Source organism: Clytia hemisphaerica, unplaced genomic scaffold (genome assembly GCF_902728285.1).
Source record: "Clytia hemisphaerica strain Z4C2 unplaced genomic scaffold, Clytia hemisphaerica genome assembly, whole genome shotgun sequence".
NCBI classification, from domain to species: domain Eukaryota; kingdom Metazoa; phylum Cnidaria; class Hydrozoa; order Leptothecata; family Clytiidae; genus Clytia; species Clytia hemisphaerica.
Genome location: NW_027103425.1, coordinates 611,781 through 632,544, shown reverse-complemented (window position 1 = coordinate 632,544; position 20,764 = coordinate 611,781). Strand labels below are relative to the sequence as shown.

The 20,764-nt window shown below is 33.8% G+C and overlaps 1 protein-coding gene across 2 annotated transcripts in view; it reads right to left on the bottom strand.

Moving 5' to 3' along the window:
• The window catches only part of LOC136797912 (DNA ligase 1-like), a 48,269-nt gene extending 28,757 nt beyond the window's left edge, over positions 1 to 19,512 (bottom strand). The window contains exons 1-18 of one of the 2 annotated variants that reach the window (XM_067054495.1): positions 19,374 to 19,512; positions 12,652 to 12,683; positions 12,430 to 12,483; positions 11,822 to 12,027; positions 8,084 to 8,506; positions 7,796 to 7,919; positions 7,346 to 7,444; positions 6,967 to 7,023; positions 6,674 to 6,770; positions 5,673 to 5,748; positions 5,030 to 5,094; positions 4,189 to 4,290; positions 3,881 to 3,957; positions 2,953 to 3,233; positions 2,493 to 2,704; positions 2,044 to 2,154; positions 669 to 740; positions 190 to 258 (exon numbers count right to left, since the gene is read on the bottom strand). In XM_067054495.1, the coding sequence (XP_066910596.1) occupies positions 190 to 258; positions 669 to 740; positions 2,044 to 2,154; positions 2,493 to 2,704; positions 2,953 to 3,233; positions 3,881 to 3,957; positions 4,189 to 4,290; positions 5,030 to 5,094; positions 5,673 to 5,748; positions 6,674 to 6,770; positions 6,967 to 7,023; positions 7,346 to 7,444; positions 7,796 to 7,919; positions 8,084 to 8,506; positions 11,822 to 12,027; positions 12,430 to 12,483; positions 12,652 to 12,671 (2,145 nt within the window). In that variant the 5' untranslated portion in view covers positions 12,672 to 12,683; positions 19,374 to 19,512. Of the gene's footprint in view, positions 1 to 189; positions 259 to 668; positions 741 to 2,043; positions 2,155 to 2,492; positions 2,705 to 2,952; positions 3,234 to 3,880; positions 3,958 to 4,188; positions 4,291 to 5,029; positions 5,095 to 5,672; positions 5,749 to 6,673; positions 6,771 to 6,966; positions 7,024 to 7,345; positions 7,445 to 7,795; positions 7,920 to 8,083; positions 8,507 to 11,821; positions 12,028 to 12,180; positions 12,308 to 12,429; positions 12,484 to 12,651; positions 12,684 to 19,373 lie in introns of those variants that run through there. The other variant, XM_067054494.1, reaches the window with a different exon arrangement.
• Between the last annotated feature and the right edge of the window lie 1,252 nt (positions 19,513 to 20,764).

Sequence of the window (20,764 nt, the reverse complement as noted above, 5' to 3'; positions counted from 1 at the left end):
GGTATGGAAGATTAGTTTTCACGGGAAAAGATATTTCTAAAATGTTAAACTGTACTGGTATAATAATAAAATAGTAATAAAGTGTGATAAGTGGTTACCATTATAAAAAAGCAGTCGGAATTGATTTTCTAGTTTAACCAAGAAGCTAAATGGCTTTAAACGAAAAACTTGTAAAATAAAAGCTCTTACCCCTTCGATCTCTTTGAAGGAGGATCTCAATAACGCACGTCGTTTTTTGAAAGGTTGACGTACCAAAGACTAACAAAATGAAAAGAAAAGATGAGTTTTAGAGGAAGGTATGATATGAAAAATTACAAATTCTAATTTCGAATTAGAGTCCTAAAAAAGAGTCCTAGAAAACAGTAATGCAAAGATATACAGTTACCGCCCTCTAGTTCGGTCTTCACTGGACAATATATTTTCTTCGAATTAGAGAAATATTCGAATTAAAGAGAGCGTTTCACACTAATATCCAGCTAAGGGGACCCAAGATTTTAGTTCAAGTTACATAGAGAGATTTCAGGGATGCTCGCAACCTGTAAACGCCATCTATAGTCTATAACATTAAACATCGCATCACCCTGGATATGAGCTTGATGTATCTCATACAATCGACAAGATAAACTTTTTTGTAGAAATCAGAGGACCAGACAGTTCTGTAGACTTACCTCGCCGTTTAAGTAAAGCAAATCGAATGCGTATACACAAACTTGCACTTTGATATCGTTCGCTTCGACATCCTAAGAGATATGAAGAAGCAAAAGTGAGGGTCAGTTTGAAATCTATAGTCGATTCTTTCTTATCTCGATCATTCATAAAGGTGTTTAAGAATTTTATTCGAATTACAGAGAGTATTTTACACGAGTTTTCATCTAAGGAGATCAATGCTTTGGAAATTAAAATAATAGATATTTGAATCAGAGGGAACTCTGTAGAGTTTGACTGCATGATAATTTAAAATTGATACGTTTTTACCGGTTTTTCGTATTGGGAAACCACAAATTGACATGAAGACGTTCATAATAAATATTTCTTTTATTTAGCATACAGTTTGTGGAGTTTCACAGAAAAATCAAAGAGAAAAACTGGAGAAACACGTTTTTTTATAAGAACAAGCTAAGGTCATTTAAAGGCTTCGTCCTCTTAAAACACAAATTTCTTAAGAAATTGCACAAAAAATACTCACAAAATGGTGAGAATCAGAACATTCTAAGTACATTTTTAAGCTTGTAGTCGCGCGGCTGAGGTCGAAAAAAGTGGCTAGAAAATGATTTTCGTGATACACCTCTTAGATTCCACTTTTTTCGATGGAAACTCTCGAATTAGTATATGTAGATTCCAAAATCAAAAAGTTTCCACGATATTATCGTGCAAGTAACGAGTAAATGGCCATTTTTTGTGTTTCCAGGCAAAATTGCAAGGCCTCGAAATTCATGATTTTTGGGGGGTCTTCAAATCAAAAAAAGACCTATATCACATGATAGAGCTCTTCAAACTGAGCAAAAAAGTGTATTACACCAAAGTCCCAACTTCTCTAGATCAAAATTTATTGGCCTATTTGTGGTAAAAAACTGATGGAAAACAGGAAATAGGCCCATAACTTTTGATCTAGAGAAGTTGGGACTTTGGTGTAATACACTTTTTTGCTCAGTTTGAAGAGCTCTATCATGTGATATAGGTCTTTTTTTAATTTGAAGACCCCCCAAAAATCATGAATTTCCAGGCCTTGCAATTTTGCCAGGAAACGCAAAAAATCGCCAATTACTCGTTACTTGCACGATAATATCGTGGAAACTTTTTGATTTTGTAATCTACACATACTAATTCGCGAGTTTCCGTTGTTTTTTTTGGAATCTAAAAGATGTATCACGAAATGAAACGTTTTTCGACCTCAGCCGCGCGACTATTGGAACTAAGAAAGTTAAGAACATCCGAAAGTCCGAAAGCTTCTTATAAAAAAAACTAATATCTCAAGAAGATCAAGTATTTCCTTAATTTTATTGCTGTAGTTATTTCTGACTTTTTGATTTATCATGAACTAACCTTTCGTTTTCGTGTTGTTAGTACTTGGAATGGAAGGATTTGCTTTTTCTCTTGGTCCCAGGCCACTGATTCAGTATCAATGATGCAAGACTTCACACCTTCGTTTAACACCTGCAAAGGGGAAAAATGGCAAGGTTTCGAGTAAAGGTTTAGAGGTCATTTTGGGGGAATTTCAAAGGTATTATGTCGTTACTATGTGTTACTATGATTAATCATTACTCTGTACAGGTCAAAGTTCCGTGAAATTAAAATACAATCCATTTCTTTGATTATAAAATTGTATTTCATAAACATGCTGGATCCCCATTTTTTTCCAACCAGAAAAAAGAAATGAAAAAAAACAACAGTTTTTTACTTTGACATGAAAGTTTCAAAATACAATTTGATTATTACCCCATTATAAGCCGAATTGACTTTGGAAGTGAATCAGGCTCTTGAAATTTCTTTACCTTTGGCATCCTGGCAATAATATCTGGATACTTTGTGGTATTGTTTTCTTGATTTCGACTGTAAATATTGATTTGTCCGTTCTCCAGAAGATGAATTTGCGCTCGCTCACCATCATATTTATATTCGCATGTGAATTCAGCGTTATCAAAGCGTTTCATCACTTCACCGATTCCTTTGGTTGGATGAGCCAACATCGGTTTGAGTGGAATACCTGATAGGTAGAAAAGGAAAAATGTTTGAATTCCTTTGTCTGGGATAACATTTTTCAGGGGCGTGTAATGCATTTTCCGCTAACATTTTAGTTTACTTAAAAATATCGAGAAATGAAGAACTAACTTACCTTTGCTTGAACAATTGTCCATTTTTATGGATGCAGAATTTGAGGAAAGCCTAAGACGGCTCTTAGAGAAAAAGTTTTGTAATGAATTAACTGCTTAAAACCAAAAAGTGCGAACCTACCTGGGGTAATATGACAATATTTGGGCAACTCTGTCACATCAACTTCAAGTAATTTCGGTATAATAACATTATACGTTGGTAATTCACAATATGCTGTTTTGATGATCAGTGCAGATTCATCCATCTTTTCTTTGAGAGCTTCTGAGGACATTGTTTTGCTTGCATCTAATACTTCAGGTGGATATTCTTTCTGACAAGGCGGGGTTAATACAACTGCATGACCGAGAGAGGTTAGTACTGACTGCTCAGCAAGCCCGATACGTAATTTACCACCTAAAGACCTGAAAGTTATTAAAGAATTAAAGGTCAAATTCATTAGAAAGGACCAAAATTGACAGATCTTTCTGGATCTTTCAATTTCTTATCAGAACAAAGACCTGTTTTGCCTATCACTATAATCTTTTTGATTGCCAAAAAGCTACATTTAAAGGTTTTGTTCCCGTTTCATATCAGGCACATATTTCATATCAGGACAGTGTCTCGCTATTGTTATATTATGCTAATTATAAGCAAAAAAATGTTTTTCTTTTCCTCTTTCTGACCAATTTTGCTCCACATGTGTTAATCCAATTTGAAAAAGCTTGTGAAATAAAATTGATGAGTAAGCAAACGATGTCACTCTTATTAAAAAACAAAACCTTTAAGCTACATAGCTTTATACAAACACTGGAATTAGTTTTTATTATTATTATTTTTTCTCAATACCGATCAATCAAAATCTTTGATAGCTTTTTTGAAGATGGCATCCTACCCCTAATAGTGGCACAACTCAATAGCGATGTAATGCATCAAAAGCGCTAGATACCCTTTTCCTTCTACACTTGTGATGAAGCACCGTCTGATGTTAGGCAAAGTTTTAACACTGCGATCAAAGATGGCGGATAAAGCTTCCAGTCAGTGATAATTAAGCACACATAATTAAACTCACCTGATAAGATATCTAGCCTCGGAATGTTTGCATGCCACAAACATGGATTGAATCTTCTCAGCTTTCTTCGCCATCGACTAAAGTGTAAATGAAAGAAAAAATTTGATGAAAACATGAAAACCCAATAAAGGAGCTAAAATATGATGTAAATTCGAGCAGAATCATCCAGGTGTGTACTCTCCCTACTGGACAAAGTGTCAATCCATCAACTATCACTACACTACATTCTTTTAATATGAAACAACATTATGTGTCAACTCTGGGTTGTCTGGGTGACTTTAAAAAACAAGCTTTGAAGTGGATCTTACAGAGTGTCCGGTCATTTTAGCGATTTCCGTTAACTTTTTGAAAACACTACCAACGGTCAATGGCGGAGGAGTGAACATCATTCTCTGGTTTGTTCTGCAGCCCTGGTGAAATCAAAAAAGTTTACTCTTTTATAAAAGCACGATGACAAATTTGGTTCTACAGCCCTGGTGAAAGCAAATTAATTAGTCTGTCATACAAGTTACATTAACAATAATTTTTATATTGACGGGTTCCCAGCCACGAAACCCTACAACCTCAAAGTCAAAAATAAAAAAACAAAAAAACGTAACGCACTATTTTTGACCAGGATCATTTCAAATGCAAAGGAAATAGCCAAATAGTGCACAATATAATTGCAGTGTGTCATATAAAAGTGTAGTTTTTTTACGAAAATGCACTTTCCTAGTTTTATCAAATTTCAAGGCTCAAGTTAAGCATTATACTATTTGATTCAGTGGTATGTACTGTAAAGCATATCTATGTGTGCACTAATTCTTGCTTTGCTTGCATTTTCTAACTCAATCTTCAATTCTAACAAATTGTATACCATTGAAAAGATTTTAGAGCACTTTAGGGAAAAAAATAAAAGAATTCAAAAATGAAGATGAAAAATAAAAAGAAGAACTTTCTTTATCCTTTGATAATAGTAAATTTTTTTGGTGTGGAGAAACTTTGAAATATTTCAGCTCTATAATTGCATTTTTGGAATCTATTTAAAACCATTGGTATTCAATTACAAGGCATTTAAGGCGAAACTTAGGCCACACGAGCCTCTGAAAATTTCAAGAGGTTGAATTGTTGGTTTCTAAAAAGGGCTCGACAGTGAACGTCCTTAATCACCTCTGCAACAATTCCCAAATCTCCTTTCTCTTGTGTTTCAGCTTTGACTTCTTTCATACTTTTTCCTATGGTTAAAAGAATAGTTTTGAAAATCATAACTTTATTATTTATTTCTTGAACATGATTCACTCTGGTGATATTTTCTGTAATTTGGGAATGTTTTACTCTGAGCAACAATGATACTAAAATTGTTGATGTGGTCTACCTATCAAAACATTTGTGGGGGGTCAACTGTCTAGGAGTAGGAATTGAATATTTCATCTTGATGGGGGAATAAGTCGAAATAAGGGATTTCAGGAAATCTTATGTGAAGTCCAAAAATTAGTAAGTAAAAATAATAAATTTTTCTTTTTGTCTGTTTGCTTCAGAGAATTGTTAATAAATCGCTAAGATATTATAGAGAATGCAGCAAAGTGATTGCTTGTGACAATTCTTCAAGCCAGAGAGCCACAGAAAGAGGTAAGGCGGATGAGGAGACTAAATGGGGTTTCAGGCCCAATGATGTAGGGATTAGTATATGTTTTAGATAAGTTTAGATAAGTAGGAAATACGGGTTCTTACAGGTTCTTAAAAGCTCATTCTTCCATATTTATTCATAGACCTTCAGTAGTAAATATCTTTAAATTGGGTTTAAAATACAAACCAGTAGATTGGCAGACGGCTTTCATCAAAACATTTTCACCAATCCCAAGTTCCATTCCCTCATAAGCTGGTGCAAGCTGAGAGAAAAAAGAAACATAATTGGAGTAAGAATATATGCAGATATTTGGAGTAAAAAAAGGTCAAGGCTCAAAATAACGATTTCAAGTGGGTCAGACAATATGTCCAATCAGGGTTGCTTTAGCTTGAAAATTACCATTTTCTGGTCGGACAAGGAGCTATTTGGGTCGGACAAGGAGCTATTTGGGTCAGAAAAGGAGCTATTTGGGTCAGGCGACCGCTATTTCTAACCCTGAAAAGTTGGTTATTTTTCTTTTCTTCTTCCAGCCTCATTGAAATTTTTCAATTTTAGCTGTGTTGAAAAGATAATGGTTAGAAGTAATAAATAAAGTCAAAAGCTTTAAATAACATTTAGTCCTGTGAAATCTATTACCAATTGTAGTTTTATTTTTGAAAAATACAAAAGAGCCATGTTGTATGCATTCAACTTTGCAAAGAATACATTTTTCTGGTAGAAATAATACATAAAGTTTTAATAATTATTCAAATATGTGGTTTATTTTATAACTGAATTTAATTATGACCAAGAGACCTATCCAGGCGAATTATCCAACTGGCTTTAGGGTAGCCTGAGATCAGATTCTCATTGTTTTCTGCACACAACGCTACAGCTCTAAAGGGATGCATGAAAACAAACAATCTGACAATAATAGCTCGAAGTTGTCAGGAAAAAGGTGAATTTTTGACATCAAGGCACATAACAAGATGCTTGTTATAGATTGACTATTTTCTTCCGATGGTTTAATTTTCAATTGCGATGGTTAATTTTCATTGCAATTTATTAATTTTTGCATTAGAAAATTATGAACAGCTGTTATTCAGTTAGCTTCACATTTTTGTAAAAAAGACCATGAAAATTCAAATCAAATTTCAAAACCATTTTTAAGGAATGATCTTACTTTGAACTCTTTATCAAATTCTTACCTTATTTAAACACAGATAAACACACATCAACAAATCGTTAGGTGAAAGCACAATAACTGAACGGAAGAAATTTGACAAGATGGATTGAATCTTTAACCTGAAATGAAAAGAAAATATTAGAAAATATAACTTGTCATATAAAGCTTATAAGACCTTATTACACAAATTAATTTTTTATATTATCTATTCCTAATATTATGTCTTTATTACAAACTATTGTTTGTTATTGTTATTAGGCTATCTTTTTATTATGGATTTGAAACTTTTGATTATAAAAATCTTTTTCCACTTACCTTGCTGATATTTCTTCAATATGTTGAAAGGTTTTAGACAAAGCCATATAGGGAGTTCTAAATAAGAAGTTTTGATACAATTATTATAATGAAACCATTCTTGCTTAGCACAGAGCGAATCTAACCATTTAAAACTTTAGTTTTATCTGATCTGCACTTACATTGTAAAACAATATTTTGCTTGAAATATTTTGTATTGTATTACTAATTTAACTTATTTCAATGTAAATTTCCAAGAAGGTTTTCAAAAAGATTTGGTCATCAATATTATAACAGTTAACAATTAGAATTTTTCAATCACTGTAATTATAAATCTTTAGAGAATGTAAAAGAAAAGAAAAGATCAAAACAATAAAAATTAGAGATTGATTGTTAATACGGTTCATCTTTTCCCCAACATGCATGTTTGATTGGATGATATTTATCTTGTGCTGGATTATAATCAACAGGTTTTACTGATGCAGTTGACGGTTTGCTTCTAATGAGGAAAAAAAAACATTGACTAGTAAGTTGGTTAAATGTGCAACTTGGCAATACAATTCAATTTAAATAGTCTAGCGGTTTTAGTTCAACTGGCTTATGTGTATGCTTTTCAGGGTAAATCACACGAGTAAAAGGTTTTCCTAGTGGCTGCTACCAAAATCTTATCATTGATTTCCTTGGGGAATATTGAATGAAAAAGTAGCTAAGCTCAGCAAGTGTCAAAGAGATGCAAAAGAGTCATCAGCTAAAGTGATTCGGTTGTGTGGATGCAAAAGGATTATCTGAGTTATACATCTAGTTCAGCATTATAGTAAAAGTTTAGTCGAAAAATTATGTAAAATATTACTCATCCTTGGATGTTTTGGTAAAGAAAGCCATTCCTTTGGGCTTTTTGTCGGCCTTCTCTGTTTTTGTTAGTTGCTTTTCTTTCTCCTCTGTCTCTTTCTTAACCTTGTTTGTTTTCTTCGAAGCTAAAAAATCAATTGTCATTCTGAAACTCATTTCAGACTCAGTCTTTTAGTCATTTTTACAACACAAAATGGAAAGAATTTTCTGATGATTTTGGGAATAAACTAATACAGGATCAAATAATTCATTCATCAATAATAAGTCTGATAGTAATAATAGTTGTTACCAAAAAATCCAGATTCTGCTGGTTTTTGTTTTTCTGTCTTAGAGTCTTTGTTTTCATTTTTGTTTTCGTTTTTAGCCTTGATAATATCTTTTGTTGTATTTTGATCTTCTCCAGACGGTTTTGACTCTGAATCTGTTTCCATTTTGACGTCTTCTGTAGTGTTAGCAGTTTCTTTAATGACACTAGATTTTGACCCTTCAACATTTTCTTGAGTCTTTTCTTGATTGTCTTCCTCCTTTTCTGGTGAAAGTGCTTCTTCTTTGATTTCTTTGTTTTTATTTTGTTCAGCAGTAGATGAACCTTCCATTTCAACATTGGAACTTTCTGTCTTGGCCTCAGTTTTTAATACTTTTGAATCTGGTTCATTTTGTTTTTCTTCATTGTTAAGTTTCCTTTTTGTAGGACCCACCACTGATTTACGAGCTGAAAGTGAAAGGAAACAAGTGATACTTTTATGGACCTACCTGGTTATGCATTTAACAAATATAATTGATATCTACGTGAGCATAACCGTTAAACAATCATTCAGAAAACAAATAGTGACGATCTATTAAAATTAGTCGTTTGTTTCTTATAAAAAAAACGTTTAGAAACCAAAATTTCATGCTCTTGAAATAATCTTTCATATTCAAGACTTCGTGAGCAAAAAAAAACCATCTTTCTCATTAAAATTAAAATTTGGCTAAGAACATTGATTTATGCTTATTAATAGTGATTCTTATAAATAAAGATGCGTTTCTTAGCTGAAAAATTCTTTTTTTACAAAAATCTGCTTGAGCCATCTTTTACCTACTTTCATGTAAAAAATCAGAAAAAAACAATGATCCAATGTTTCACAAAGTCCAAAAAACCCTTTTTTAGCCGTTTCTTGGCCAAAATTTGCCCAAAAACATTTTTTTTCGAAAATCGGGCTCCGTCACATTTAAGGGTTTAAAGTTATGCATCTTTGTGCAAAAAATCATAAAGAATGAAAGAACCAATCTCGAGAAAAGCTAATACCTAAGTAATTGATAATGTGCTTATAAAAAAATATCAAATTTGGCCAGTTTTTCCAGAAAACACGCTAAGCAACCAAAATTTCATGTCTAAACACACATACTCTCTAAAAGTAAGCCCTCATGAGCAAAAAAACATCTATCTCATAAAAAAAAATGAGTAATTTGACTAAGAACATTGATGTATGCTTATTAATAGTGATTCTTATAGATAAACATGCGTTTTTTGAGCCAACAAAATTTTTTTGCAAAAATCTGCTTGAGCCATCTTTTACCTAGATGGTACCCTACTTTCATACAAAAAATCAGAAAAATTTAATGACCCAATTTTTCACAAAGTCTAAAAAACCCGTTTTTTAGCCGTTTTTTGGCCCAAATTGGACGAACAAACACAGGTTAATTTATAGGACCTCCACCGGGGTAGGTTCAAAAATAGATATAGGTCAGTGTTTTTTACACTTTTGGCAAAAACGTGAAAATTTGGGCACTTTTTTAAAACCAAATTTTAGAGAGCAAGTTTTCGTTCATTATCAATTTAGTAGTTCTATTGGAGAGAGAAAAGATTAAAGATTCCATTCCTTTTTAAATGAACTATATAGCGTTATTGTACTAAAAGTAACGATCTTTCGATTTATTCCATTGGGAAAAGGAAGAAATATTCCATCGGCAATAGCTCATTGAGTTTTTAAGCTTTTGGGCTAAAATTTGGCAGGCAGGAGCCTTTAAGCGTTCGCAATCCATAAAAGGAAGAATTATTCCATTTAGAGCAATTCTGGAGGAGTTATTCCACTTCGTTGGATAAATCATTAACTTCATTCAAAATTTTATTGGGTAGTATTTGAGAAATCATGTTCAAGCAAGCATTTGTTCAATCTCAAGCATCCCTAGAATTGAAAAGTTAACATTTTTTTGGAAATGGAGCATGCAGGGATTCCATATTTCACTTTTTGCATAACCCCTTTTATCATGGTACTCTTTTTTTATTAGTTTGGTAGAAAAGGTCTCATTTGATTTCAGAAGTATCTTTTTGTAAAGAATAATTTTACACCACCTGATAGTAAAAAGCCTGCTTTATCCGTAGGGTAAGATATAAATTCATTTGGAGCTCTATAGAATGACATATTCCAAATTTACAAAAAATCATGCATGTCACGGATGGAATGATTCATCCTAAATGACTTGCTACATTCGAATGTTTTCATCAAATCCTTTCGAAGAGAAGGTTAGATAATCACTTGATAAAGCGTTACTTGTGATAGAGAGCCTTCTAAGATTGATATATTCCTAACTAGTTCTTGTGTTAAAAAAATACGAAATAAATTACCCAGAAGCATCTTTACGTTCATGTCAAGTTATAATCCATAATCTGAGCTTCTCGTTCAAAAGTGCTCCTTTTTACAGACTTGTTTCATATTATGACAAAGAAACTTTTCATCGCAAGTATTGTAGTTCAGAGCGTGCAAAGATTATTTATTCCATGAAACTTTTGAAAAATGCCAGAAAATATATATATTTTTGTTGGAATTCGAAATGTTACATGGGTGACTGGTAGACTTCGACTTCTTTGCATTATTAGAACTAGGTAAGCCTTTAAAAACGGAATATTTCATCCTTCTGAACTCTAGAAATATCTTACTTCTACAATTATTCGAGTTCTTGATACTTATTATGTTTCTAAGCTTTTCAAACTGGGAATAGTCCGAAGAAGCTCAAAGAGGTTTACTATGGTTAGGTTTTACTGATATTTCTTGTTGGAATATTAATCTTTCTCAGCTCCTTTAGATTATTTCATTAGTATTCATTGTTAAAATTCGTTAACTTTATCTTGATATGTATTATGAGTTCATGCTAAAAATTCTTTCTTTGTTCGATAATCAATATGGTTAAATAATTTTGCTTCCATATAGTCCAAGTTAAATGGAATTTCAAATACTTATTGACTCTGTAAGGGTTGGAATATCATTCTAAAAACTTTCTAGGGTAATCTTGTACGACTCAGCAGACTTTCCACCAAGTTTAGATGTTATAGGACTCAAAATCATTTGATAAAACCTTAAAAGTTTATGTTTAGCTTTAACTGACTTTTGTGACGGAATAAGCAATAAAAAAGTGCTCTTCGCTTGTGTTTTTCGAAATTCAGGGCGATGAAGGTGTAAGGAAATCATATTTAGAGCTTTGAAATTTGTATATAACAATTTCAAATGAGAAAAACACAAAATCTAATTTTTTGGAATATCTCATCAAGTAATGCTCGAGGAAAAAATTTCAATAGATTTGAAATTATAATTCGCAACTTATTGGAAGTTTTCATCCTAAAATACTCAAGAATCGCGATTTTAGAATGAAAAAACCGTTTTTGACGAAAATTAGTTTTCACGTTTTTGCCAAAAGTGTAAAAAACACTGACATAGGTCTTCTTTTAGATTATATCAGTCTTCTTTACAACAATCTAGAGATCAAGTGTTGGCTTAGTTTGATCAAACTCAAATAAGACAAGGGTCTTACTTAGGTTGAATATCGCCTGTCCAAGACACAAAGAAAATTATAATTTGCTGGTCTAAATAATTTGTTCGCCACCTCAAGTACAAACGTAGGCGAATCAATACACTTTGCTTACTAGGAATTTGCCAGCCTAAAATCTAGAATTCACCAGAGTTTTTCATTTGCTAGTCTATCAGAAACAAAACAAATCAAAAACCCCTGAATAAGACACAACCCAAAACAAGAAAAAATCTCAACTTACCAGTTTTACGCTTAGGAGGTGGATCCTGGTTTCCACTGTCTTTTGGTTGTATGGAGTCTTTTGTTTCATTATTATTATTATTCAAACCATTTTCTTTATTTTGGACCGGAGGAGTTTCCTCATCACTGCTTTCATCAAGGATGCGCTTTTTGTTATTTTTTCGGTTTGATTTTATTGGAGAGTCTCCATCAGTTATTGTTTGTTTCCTTCAAAAGATAACGTAAGAGTGGAGATTCTCATGATAAATGAATAAAAAGCTTAGTATTGGAAGTGGTCCACCATTCTGCTGGAGTTTGGCAGCATTCTATCAGGCTTGATCCTAATCCTATCAATATCAAAACAAGCTTTTGCAAACCTACCTTGAAAAGGTAGGCTGCGTAGAATTATGTCTGTAGTATGACAAATTTTGAAATGTCTTTCTTGGGAGATTTTTGTTCAGGATCATTCTATCACTTCTGAAAACCATCAGAGCAAAGCAAGCTATACCTAAAACATATTGAAAACGCGCTGGTTTAAAAACTTAAATTTTTGTGTTTACGATTTAACTAATTTGCAGTCTAGCTAAATATTGTTATGTTTGTTTAGATGGGATGTTTAGTGTTACTCACTTTTTCTCATCTTCTTTGTTCTTTGGTTCAGGTTTTTTCTTTGTGAAGAAAGATCTGGAAAAGATGATAAATTCAAAACAATTTCAATAAAATCATATGTACATATGAGATGGAAAATAACAAACCAAAATATATAAAATGAAATGAATAAATAAAATGAATATAGTTACATCAACTCATATAGTAAAGAATCATAAAAAACAGAATATAACCACAACTTACGAAATAGACTTTTGTGGCATACTTTAGTGGATCTAAAAATATGAATTAAACAATGGAGATTTAATAAATTTACATAAAATATGTGTATGTTTCGTGAAAATTGGAAAAAAGGTTGTGTGTAACATCCTACTCTGCAGAGGGGATTAAGTTTATTATTTGGATTTCATTTCTTAGGGATAGGTGTTTACTTTTCAGGTATTCATCCAATCAGAATTCACGCTCAGAAACTTTCAACCAATCAAAATTCAGCCGTGGCACGGAAATAATCCAATCAGGATCCCAAAGCTTAAGACTTACAGCCAATCAGAATTTGTTAGTGAGCGGTGTTTATCCAATGAGATTCGCATAGCATGAAAGCGAAAGTGAAAGTAAATGCGGAAATGTATTCTTTTTTCGACGTGATTTGCATATATTAGAACAGAAAGAAACGCCAATTTGTCAAAGATTTGTTTAAAACCACATTATTTTTGTAGAGTATCCCCTTAATACACCTTTCCCGTAATTCAAACTTCTCAGAAACGGCCCGGAAAATGTGCGCTTCATCGTTGTGTATAAAATTGTTTGGGAGGTAAAGCTTGGTACTCACTTGTGCAAAAAAATGCGTTTAAGTGCGTCTAAGTGAGCCTAAGTGCGTCAAACACATTTATGCTTTCTAGTGAGTACATTCGCTAAATGCATTTAAGCGCACTTAGACGCACATATGAGCACATATACGCACATAAACGCCTTGATTTTGCTAGACGCACTTAAACGCAAATATCAAAGTTTTGATATTTCGAAGCAATTATCAAAGACACTACATGTAAACACTGTCCAGTTCTTTTGAAATTTGAAGAGAGAGGGGGATTTTTTAATCGCGTTTTTAACTCCTTTTTCCATCTCTTTCATTCAAATCACTTTGTAGTGAGTACATAAATGGCGTTTAAACGTGCGCCTAACTGATAAATGCACTTAAATAAATGCACTTAGGTGTAATTTTTTGCACAAGTGAGTACCAAGCCTAAATGAATGCGTTTTTGCCTGCGAGGGGTTAGGGAAAGTAGGTTTTCAGCTTTTAACTTTTGATAGCGATCTTCTTTTGGCAAAAAATTTTCAGTGAGGTATAATATCATGAATAGGGCTGGACTTAAAAATTGTTAGTTTGCCGTCACCCAACCCTAGATTTTGGAGGTGGGTCGGTCGGTCGGAAATTTATTTTATTTTAACGATTTATGAAATTTTCGTACATGGAACGGTTAAAACAGTTTGTTTACATTTAGGTAATTTTGAATGGAAAACAGAAGAGCTAGCAGGGAATTCACGATTCTCATGCTTGAGACAGACAAGATACGAGTTTTGATTTGATTGTTTGAAGTTTTCTTTAAAATGGCGATAAATTTTTTTGAGTGCAAAAATAGAGGAACGAAAAAGCCGTGGTTGGATTTACTTGGAAAATATGCAAAACATATGCAAGTTTACACAAAGATTAAAAAGACAACAAAGCATCTTATAAAGAAATATTATAATCATCAGAACAATAAAAGATGGAATTTCTTAATCCAAAACGAAATATTTACAGAACAACAAAAGCCTTTTAGAAATTTGTTCTTGAAGACATTGCATATTCAATTTAATGCCTTTAAAAAATTCCACCAAGACGGAGTACACACAGCAAACTTTCAAAACACGCAAACTGAAAGCAGTAATTATGACGTCACACATTCAGCGGGTTCAGATCAATGTTTTGATTTGATCGTTTGGCAGTTCTATTCCCAGGAGAATAATTTACCGTCAGCCCGAATAAGGATTATTTTTGTACCTTCGCGGATGATTTTTCAGCTTGTCTAATAATATTATCAAGTAAAAAATTTGAAAAAAAAAAGGAAAATGAAAATGAAAAATGAAGAAGAAAAAAATCAATTTCTTGTAGAAATGTGGTATAATTACCATTTTCACAGGAGTGACTTTTCAATCTTCGATCATCATCACTGTGAAAAATTTTTCAAAAATATTCATTCAACAAAAGGCTGTTTTTTTGTTGTTTTTTAACGTTTTTTACTACTTTATAGAGTCAACCAGCAATAAACTTTGTTTGATATCTTTTGATTGAATGAATATTTTTGATAAGTTTCTTGACAGTGATGATGATCTAAAATTGAAGAATCACTTTTGTGAAAATAGTAATTATACCACATTTCTACAAGAAATTGATTTTTTTCTTCTTCATTTTTCATTTTCATTTTCCTTTTTATTTTCCAAATTTTTACTTGATAATATTCCACTCTAGAATATCTTTTTAACGAGCACAAAATCGCAACTTGATTCGAATTCTATCAAAAGTAACAGCCATTTTTGTCTCCAGCTGCAAATTATTTTGAGACAGACTTTAATGCATTGAAGTTCATTTTTGTAAATTCTTCCTTGTTCCGCGCAAAAAATCCTGACGAGTGCGCACCCTAATATTAATACTTTCTTTTTGCATATGTTTTGCATCTAAGGTAATTTTACCACAGCAATTCGGCCACCATAATTTTTGCATACAATTCAATATGGCGGATGGAAAGGTGAAAAGGTTTATTGTGTTTTGGCTGCTTTTAACCATTTTTCTAATACAAAATAATTTCGAACTTGACTTCACTGGCGTGACTTATTTACTGCCCGTTTTTTAAGAGGCAAAGAGACCATAACATTTGCTGGAGGCAAGCAGATTTTTTGTTTTGATAAAAAAGTCTGCTCTCTGGTTGGACTTTTGGAAAGAAATTCTAGTATGTTTTTTCAGAGGAATATATGTAGTATAGCTAGGCTTAGGCGGTCATCGAGAAAATGCTCTGTTCGCGTTCAAATATAATACTATCTTTTCAAATATAATACTATCTGTTCAAATATAATACTATCTTTTTTTGAAATTTATTACTTTCTTTTCTTTAACTTATTGCTATCTTTTCGAGGCTCAGAAAAGTCGAGTTACGAAAAAGTCAAGTTGAGAGCAGTGCCGTAGCAACCGGGGGGCAAGGGGGGGCAATGTCCCCCCAATAATTTTTTCAAAAGTGGTTTTCTGGAAAAACCAAATTTAATAATATTTTTTTCTTCCTATATCACAACTATTAAGCTATTTTGATGCATTTTTAGACCATCTAGAGACTCCAATTTTCAAAATCGCCCTGACAATCAACTGACGTTACGCGCGTTTTATTGTTTTGTTTAATGATATAAAAAACTGCAAACGTTTTGCAACGTCATCACAGTTTTGACACGGCAGTCAGACCTCCTTTTTAACCCGTCAATTTGTCTTTAACTTACATTTTCCAGTTGGGAAATTGTAAGATGACGTTAAAATGGTATATTTGTGACGTCACAAAATACATGCAGCTTATAACTCGAACTCGAATTTTTTAACTCAAACTTATTAACTCGACTTTTACGAGAATTATATATTTGAAAAGATAGTATTATTTATTAGAAGATAGTATTATTTATTAGAAAAGATAGTATTACACTAGAAAAGATAGTATTATTTTTGAAAAGATAGTATTATAAAAACGATAGTATTTTATAGCGCTTTCGCGCGCCATACCACCCGCCCCTGAATTACTGGCGTGATTAAATTAAAAACCCGGGAATTTTTTCGTCCGCCCGCATGCATTTTTAACATCCGTTGCAACGCGAACAGAGCATTTTTTCGATGACCGCCTTACCATTCATAAATTTCGAAGAGATATGACTAGTAGTTATCAAAAATTTGATTGATAACCACTCGCCTCCATATAAATTGTCTAAAAGTCTTTTTGCTTCCAATAATCAAGTGCAATCGCCCGTCCACAACCTGCCCACATCAGTCCGCATGTAGCCACGTGCGTTTGCGTAGGGTAAAATAGCGAAATGCGAAAATCGAATTTGGCAGAAAATTTTTGAAAAATGACCCTACAAGATTTGACTATATCTTTTTATTCCATGAAGAGATTACTTTCAAATAAAAAATATATTGACAATGAACGAGTAAGCTTTCTAGAAATCCAAACATAAATTGCATAGCTTTTACCAAAAAATAGCACTTTAGGATCAGAAACAGTCAAAAACCAGCTTTTTCCAATTTTCTTCGAGTTACAGGAATTGATTCCTTGTTTGTTTTGATCTGAAATTTTCAGTAGGGGTGGCCAACATGGTTCCCTTGCTCATATCAGAGGGGCCCAAGACAGGGGTAAGAGAATTAAAGTTTCTAAGTAAAATCTTAATTATCACCCAAAAAAGTGCCTTTTTTTGTCCATATTTTTTAAAAAGATAGTCCCAGCCTTATCCCTCCTTCAGTAAAGCTTCCTATACCTTTTGTCCTTCAGAAAAACCAAAAATATTGGCCTTAATTGCTTGCTTTCAGTTCCTGTAGCCAATAGTTTGACCCCCTGTATTTCTATTTTATTCGGCGCGGGTTTTTCAATAGAGATGTCACATGACTCAAATCCCGCAGTCTTATTGGACTAGAGAAAGCGAAAGTGAAATCGCGCGATCTGATTGGATGAAAAAAGACCGTGGGATCTGGAACCGAATGGAATTCTCTGGAATTCTCATTCTAAAACAAGATGGCGGCGAGAAAAGCACGTCTTTTGCTTTGGACGAAAGGTTGTAAATTCTGGTTGTAAATTCTGGTTGATTTTAAGGTTTTATCTTATCTTATCTCATTTACTTTAATTAGTAGAAGCTTATTATTAGGTAAGTCTATAAAAGTTATTTGTTTTTCGGTGGAAAAAAGTGTTTAAAAAAGCATTTTTTGTGCTCAAGGTTTATTTTTCTTTGCAAATTTTTGTCTTCAATCTTAAATAGATGAACGAGTATTTCACTGATGGTTATGATTTTTTTACAGAACATACAGTTAGGAACATTTGGTTCCTAATTTGGTTCCCGTACGCGGCCGCAATCAAAAAAATCATAACATCACTCATTAAAAAGTGGCGTTCGTTTCCTTTCACACTTTTTTTAGCCTAGACGCTGTAGCAAACATAGTAAGTATAAGCACACTGTGCTTTTAATTGGCTGAATTTTTTTTTGCGTCGGAAAAACTTTTTCAAACTTTCAGCGATGATTGTCCAAACTGTTACAATGAAAATTATCCAGCGCATTTTTTATCTTCTTACCTTCTTCATTTTCAATGAAGCACTCAAAGTTTACTGAAGGTAAGCACATAAGATATTCTTATAATTAATGATATTCATTGAAACACGCTTCGTTGTGCGCTGCAGTGGAGTGCATGACATAACTCGCGCGGCAACTAACTCGCCTTCTGTTGGAAGATCATATTGGGCGTTTTGGCGTTACCACCCTCAAAGCAACGGGCGCCTTTGTCTTTCCGCAACTCTTTCCACCATTTAAGATGGCCTTAACAATAGATCCAAAAAAAGGGCGCCATAATCTTGGAAGATAATTTGTTTTGGTCTCCGACTTTGGGATGTAGCAATGTTTTTGGTTGTTTTCGATGGAAAATAGTAAGAAGTAAGTAAGAAGAAGTAAGTTTACAAGTGTCATTTAGTTTTTGCTGGCTTATAGAATGGCAGGATCCTGGATGGTTTCCCTAAGGGGAGCCGTCCATATTCATTTGACAACGCAAAACGTCAAATTGACGTTATGAGGGGGTGGGGGGGTTCAAAAGTTAGGTTTGACGTTATAAGAAATCAAAGGTATACCTTTTTGTGAAAATCGCGGATATTTGTAACCACCAACCACACTATACTTTATAAGCTGTCGAAAATATATTCGTGTATGAAGTACATGAAAATTTGCTGCTCGCATAATCCCATTGGTTCGCGCTATGATATCATTACATCATATTTTCATTGTTTGCGCGATCGAGCGAACCATATCGCACAAGTGGGCAAAGAAGGTGGTACACCTACAGCACGGCACGGACCTAGCGCCAAGTGGAGCTTTTAATTTCTTTTTAAATAAAAGTCATTAGTTAAAAGAACACATACACGCACAGGTACAACCAAGTACGGACTTTGCGACGGAACGGGAAAACTTTGATGAAAAATGGCTGCAACTTTTGGTATACAGTACATCAGTACATCAGTACATCGCTTGGCGTTATCTGTGGGGGTGGGGGGTTCAGAGGATAACGTCAATTTGACGTTTTGCATTGTCAAATGAATATGGAAGGGTCCCCTAACTGACATAGTAAAACTATTCAGGAACTTGGACCTTTTTACAGAATTTCAAAAAATCTGTTAGTTCTGGAGATATATTGAAAAGTTTAGAAATGGGTAGTTCGCGTTCGTGTTTCGCGTTCCCAAACCAAACGCACGTCAGTCAGGCACATCCTGGCAAATGAACGGGGTATTTTTCACTTGCGACCATTGGCAAATGAACGGGGTCGAAAACGAAAGTGATGTAATAGCGCCGAATACCCAGTTTAATTGAACAGGGTTGGAAATATTTTGCTTCATTTCAAAGAACTGCATAGATGAAATTTTTTTTCCATGGCGCATGGGTCAATTTTGTCTTCGAAGATTGAAGAAACTTTTAATGAAAAAAATAAGTTCCCAGTTTTCTTCCTTTTTTCCCTTTTTCAGTTTGAAGTTCCTTTTTATTCATTTTCACACTTTTAGCCTGAGACGTCCTATCTCGTGCCTGACTGCATGTGTAGCGTACAAAATCAAAACATTGAGCTTTGCTTTGAACTTGAATTATAAAGGATTGTGATAGACAGTTTATGCTTTATTTTAGTTGGATACAGATATCTGTAATTAAATACTTACTAAATTGTCTTTCTTGGAAACTTTAATTATTGTTCAAATGTGAAAATGTTTTTGATTCAGTCAGCTGGTCAGGCCTGTCCTGCAAGTTGTTGTTCTTTGACTTCACGATGACTTTCCCGCGCTTGAAATTTCGTGTAAATGAAACTGTTTCCGTGTAGCAAACATGTTCACGATGATGCGCTGATATTACAAAAATTAGACTTATGAACAATAGTGAGGTTAAGTAAATCGGTAAAATCACGACGACGAACGAAAATTTAACAGGCTAGTGAGTTTCGACCAATCAAATTTCGTATTTCCACTAGCCTATTACATTTTTCGTCCGTCGTCGTGATTATCCCGGTATACTTAACCTCACTAATATGGCACTTTATAGATGGGCGTTCGAAATTTAACTTACAACCGGGCGGCGTGGCGTTATCTGGTACCTACTATAGTAATTTTTGTTTTTTCTCAGGAGTGTCTGCTTGTGGGGGGGGGATAGTTAGGCAAATGGGGGAAAGGTACGACGGGTATGTGTCGCCCTTTAAGTGTACCTCTTTTGGACGCCTAAATATAAGAACAAGAACGGATAGAAACGATTTGAGACTAAAAAGGGCCAAAAAAATCAGAACAGCTCGAATAATCAATGTTTAGAAAAAGGGGTTACGCGCGCTCCAGAACGCTTAAGTACGTTCCTCCACTCTGTTTGCGTTGCAAATAATACTGAGGTAGCCCAGGATAATCACGACGATCGGCGAAAAATTTAAGGCTAGTGAAAATACGCTATTTTATTGGTTGAAACTCACTAGCCTGTTACATTTTTCGACCGTTTTCGTGATGATGCCGATTTGCTAGTTAACCTCACAAATATTTAGAGTGTAGAGTCTTGAGAAGCACTAGTGAAAGGTGAAAACAACAGCTTTTTAATTGGATATTCTTTTTTCGGGAAATCTGCTAGACAAAACTAGAGTGCCTTTTCTGGGTAAATATGTCGGGGGAAAGTGACAAAAATTATAAGAATTAAGGCAACGATATTTTTCCTAGTTGAAAAAACTTTTATTTACCTGTTTTTTTATCCCCAGCCGAAAATTTTACAACAGCCTTAGGATCTATAAATTCCAAAATATCTGAAAAACACATTGGCCAAAGGGAATGTAAACCGGGCGGCGTGGCGTGGCGTTATCCGGTACCTACTAGAGTAATTTTTGTTTTTTCTCAGGAGTGTCTGCCTGTGGGGAGGGGGGATAGTTAGGCAAATGGGGGAAGGTACGACGGGTATGTGTCGCCCTTTAAGTGTACCTCTTTTGGACGCCTAAATATAAGAACAAGAACGGATAGAAACGATTTGAGACTAAAAAGGGCCAAAAAAATCAGAACAGCTCGAATAAATATCGATATTTTCTTTGAAA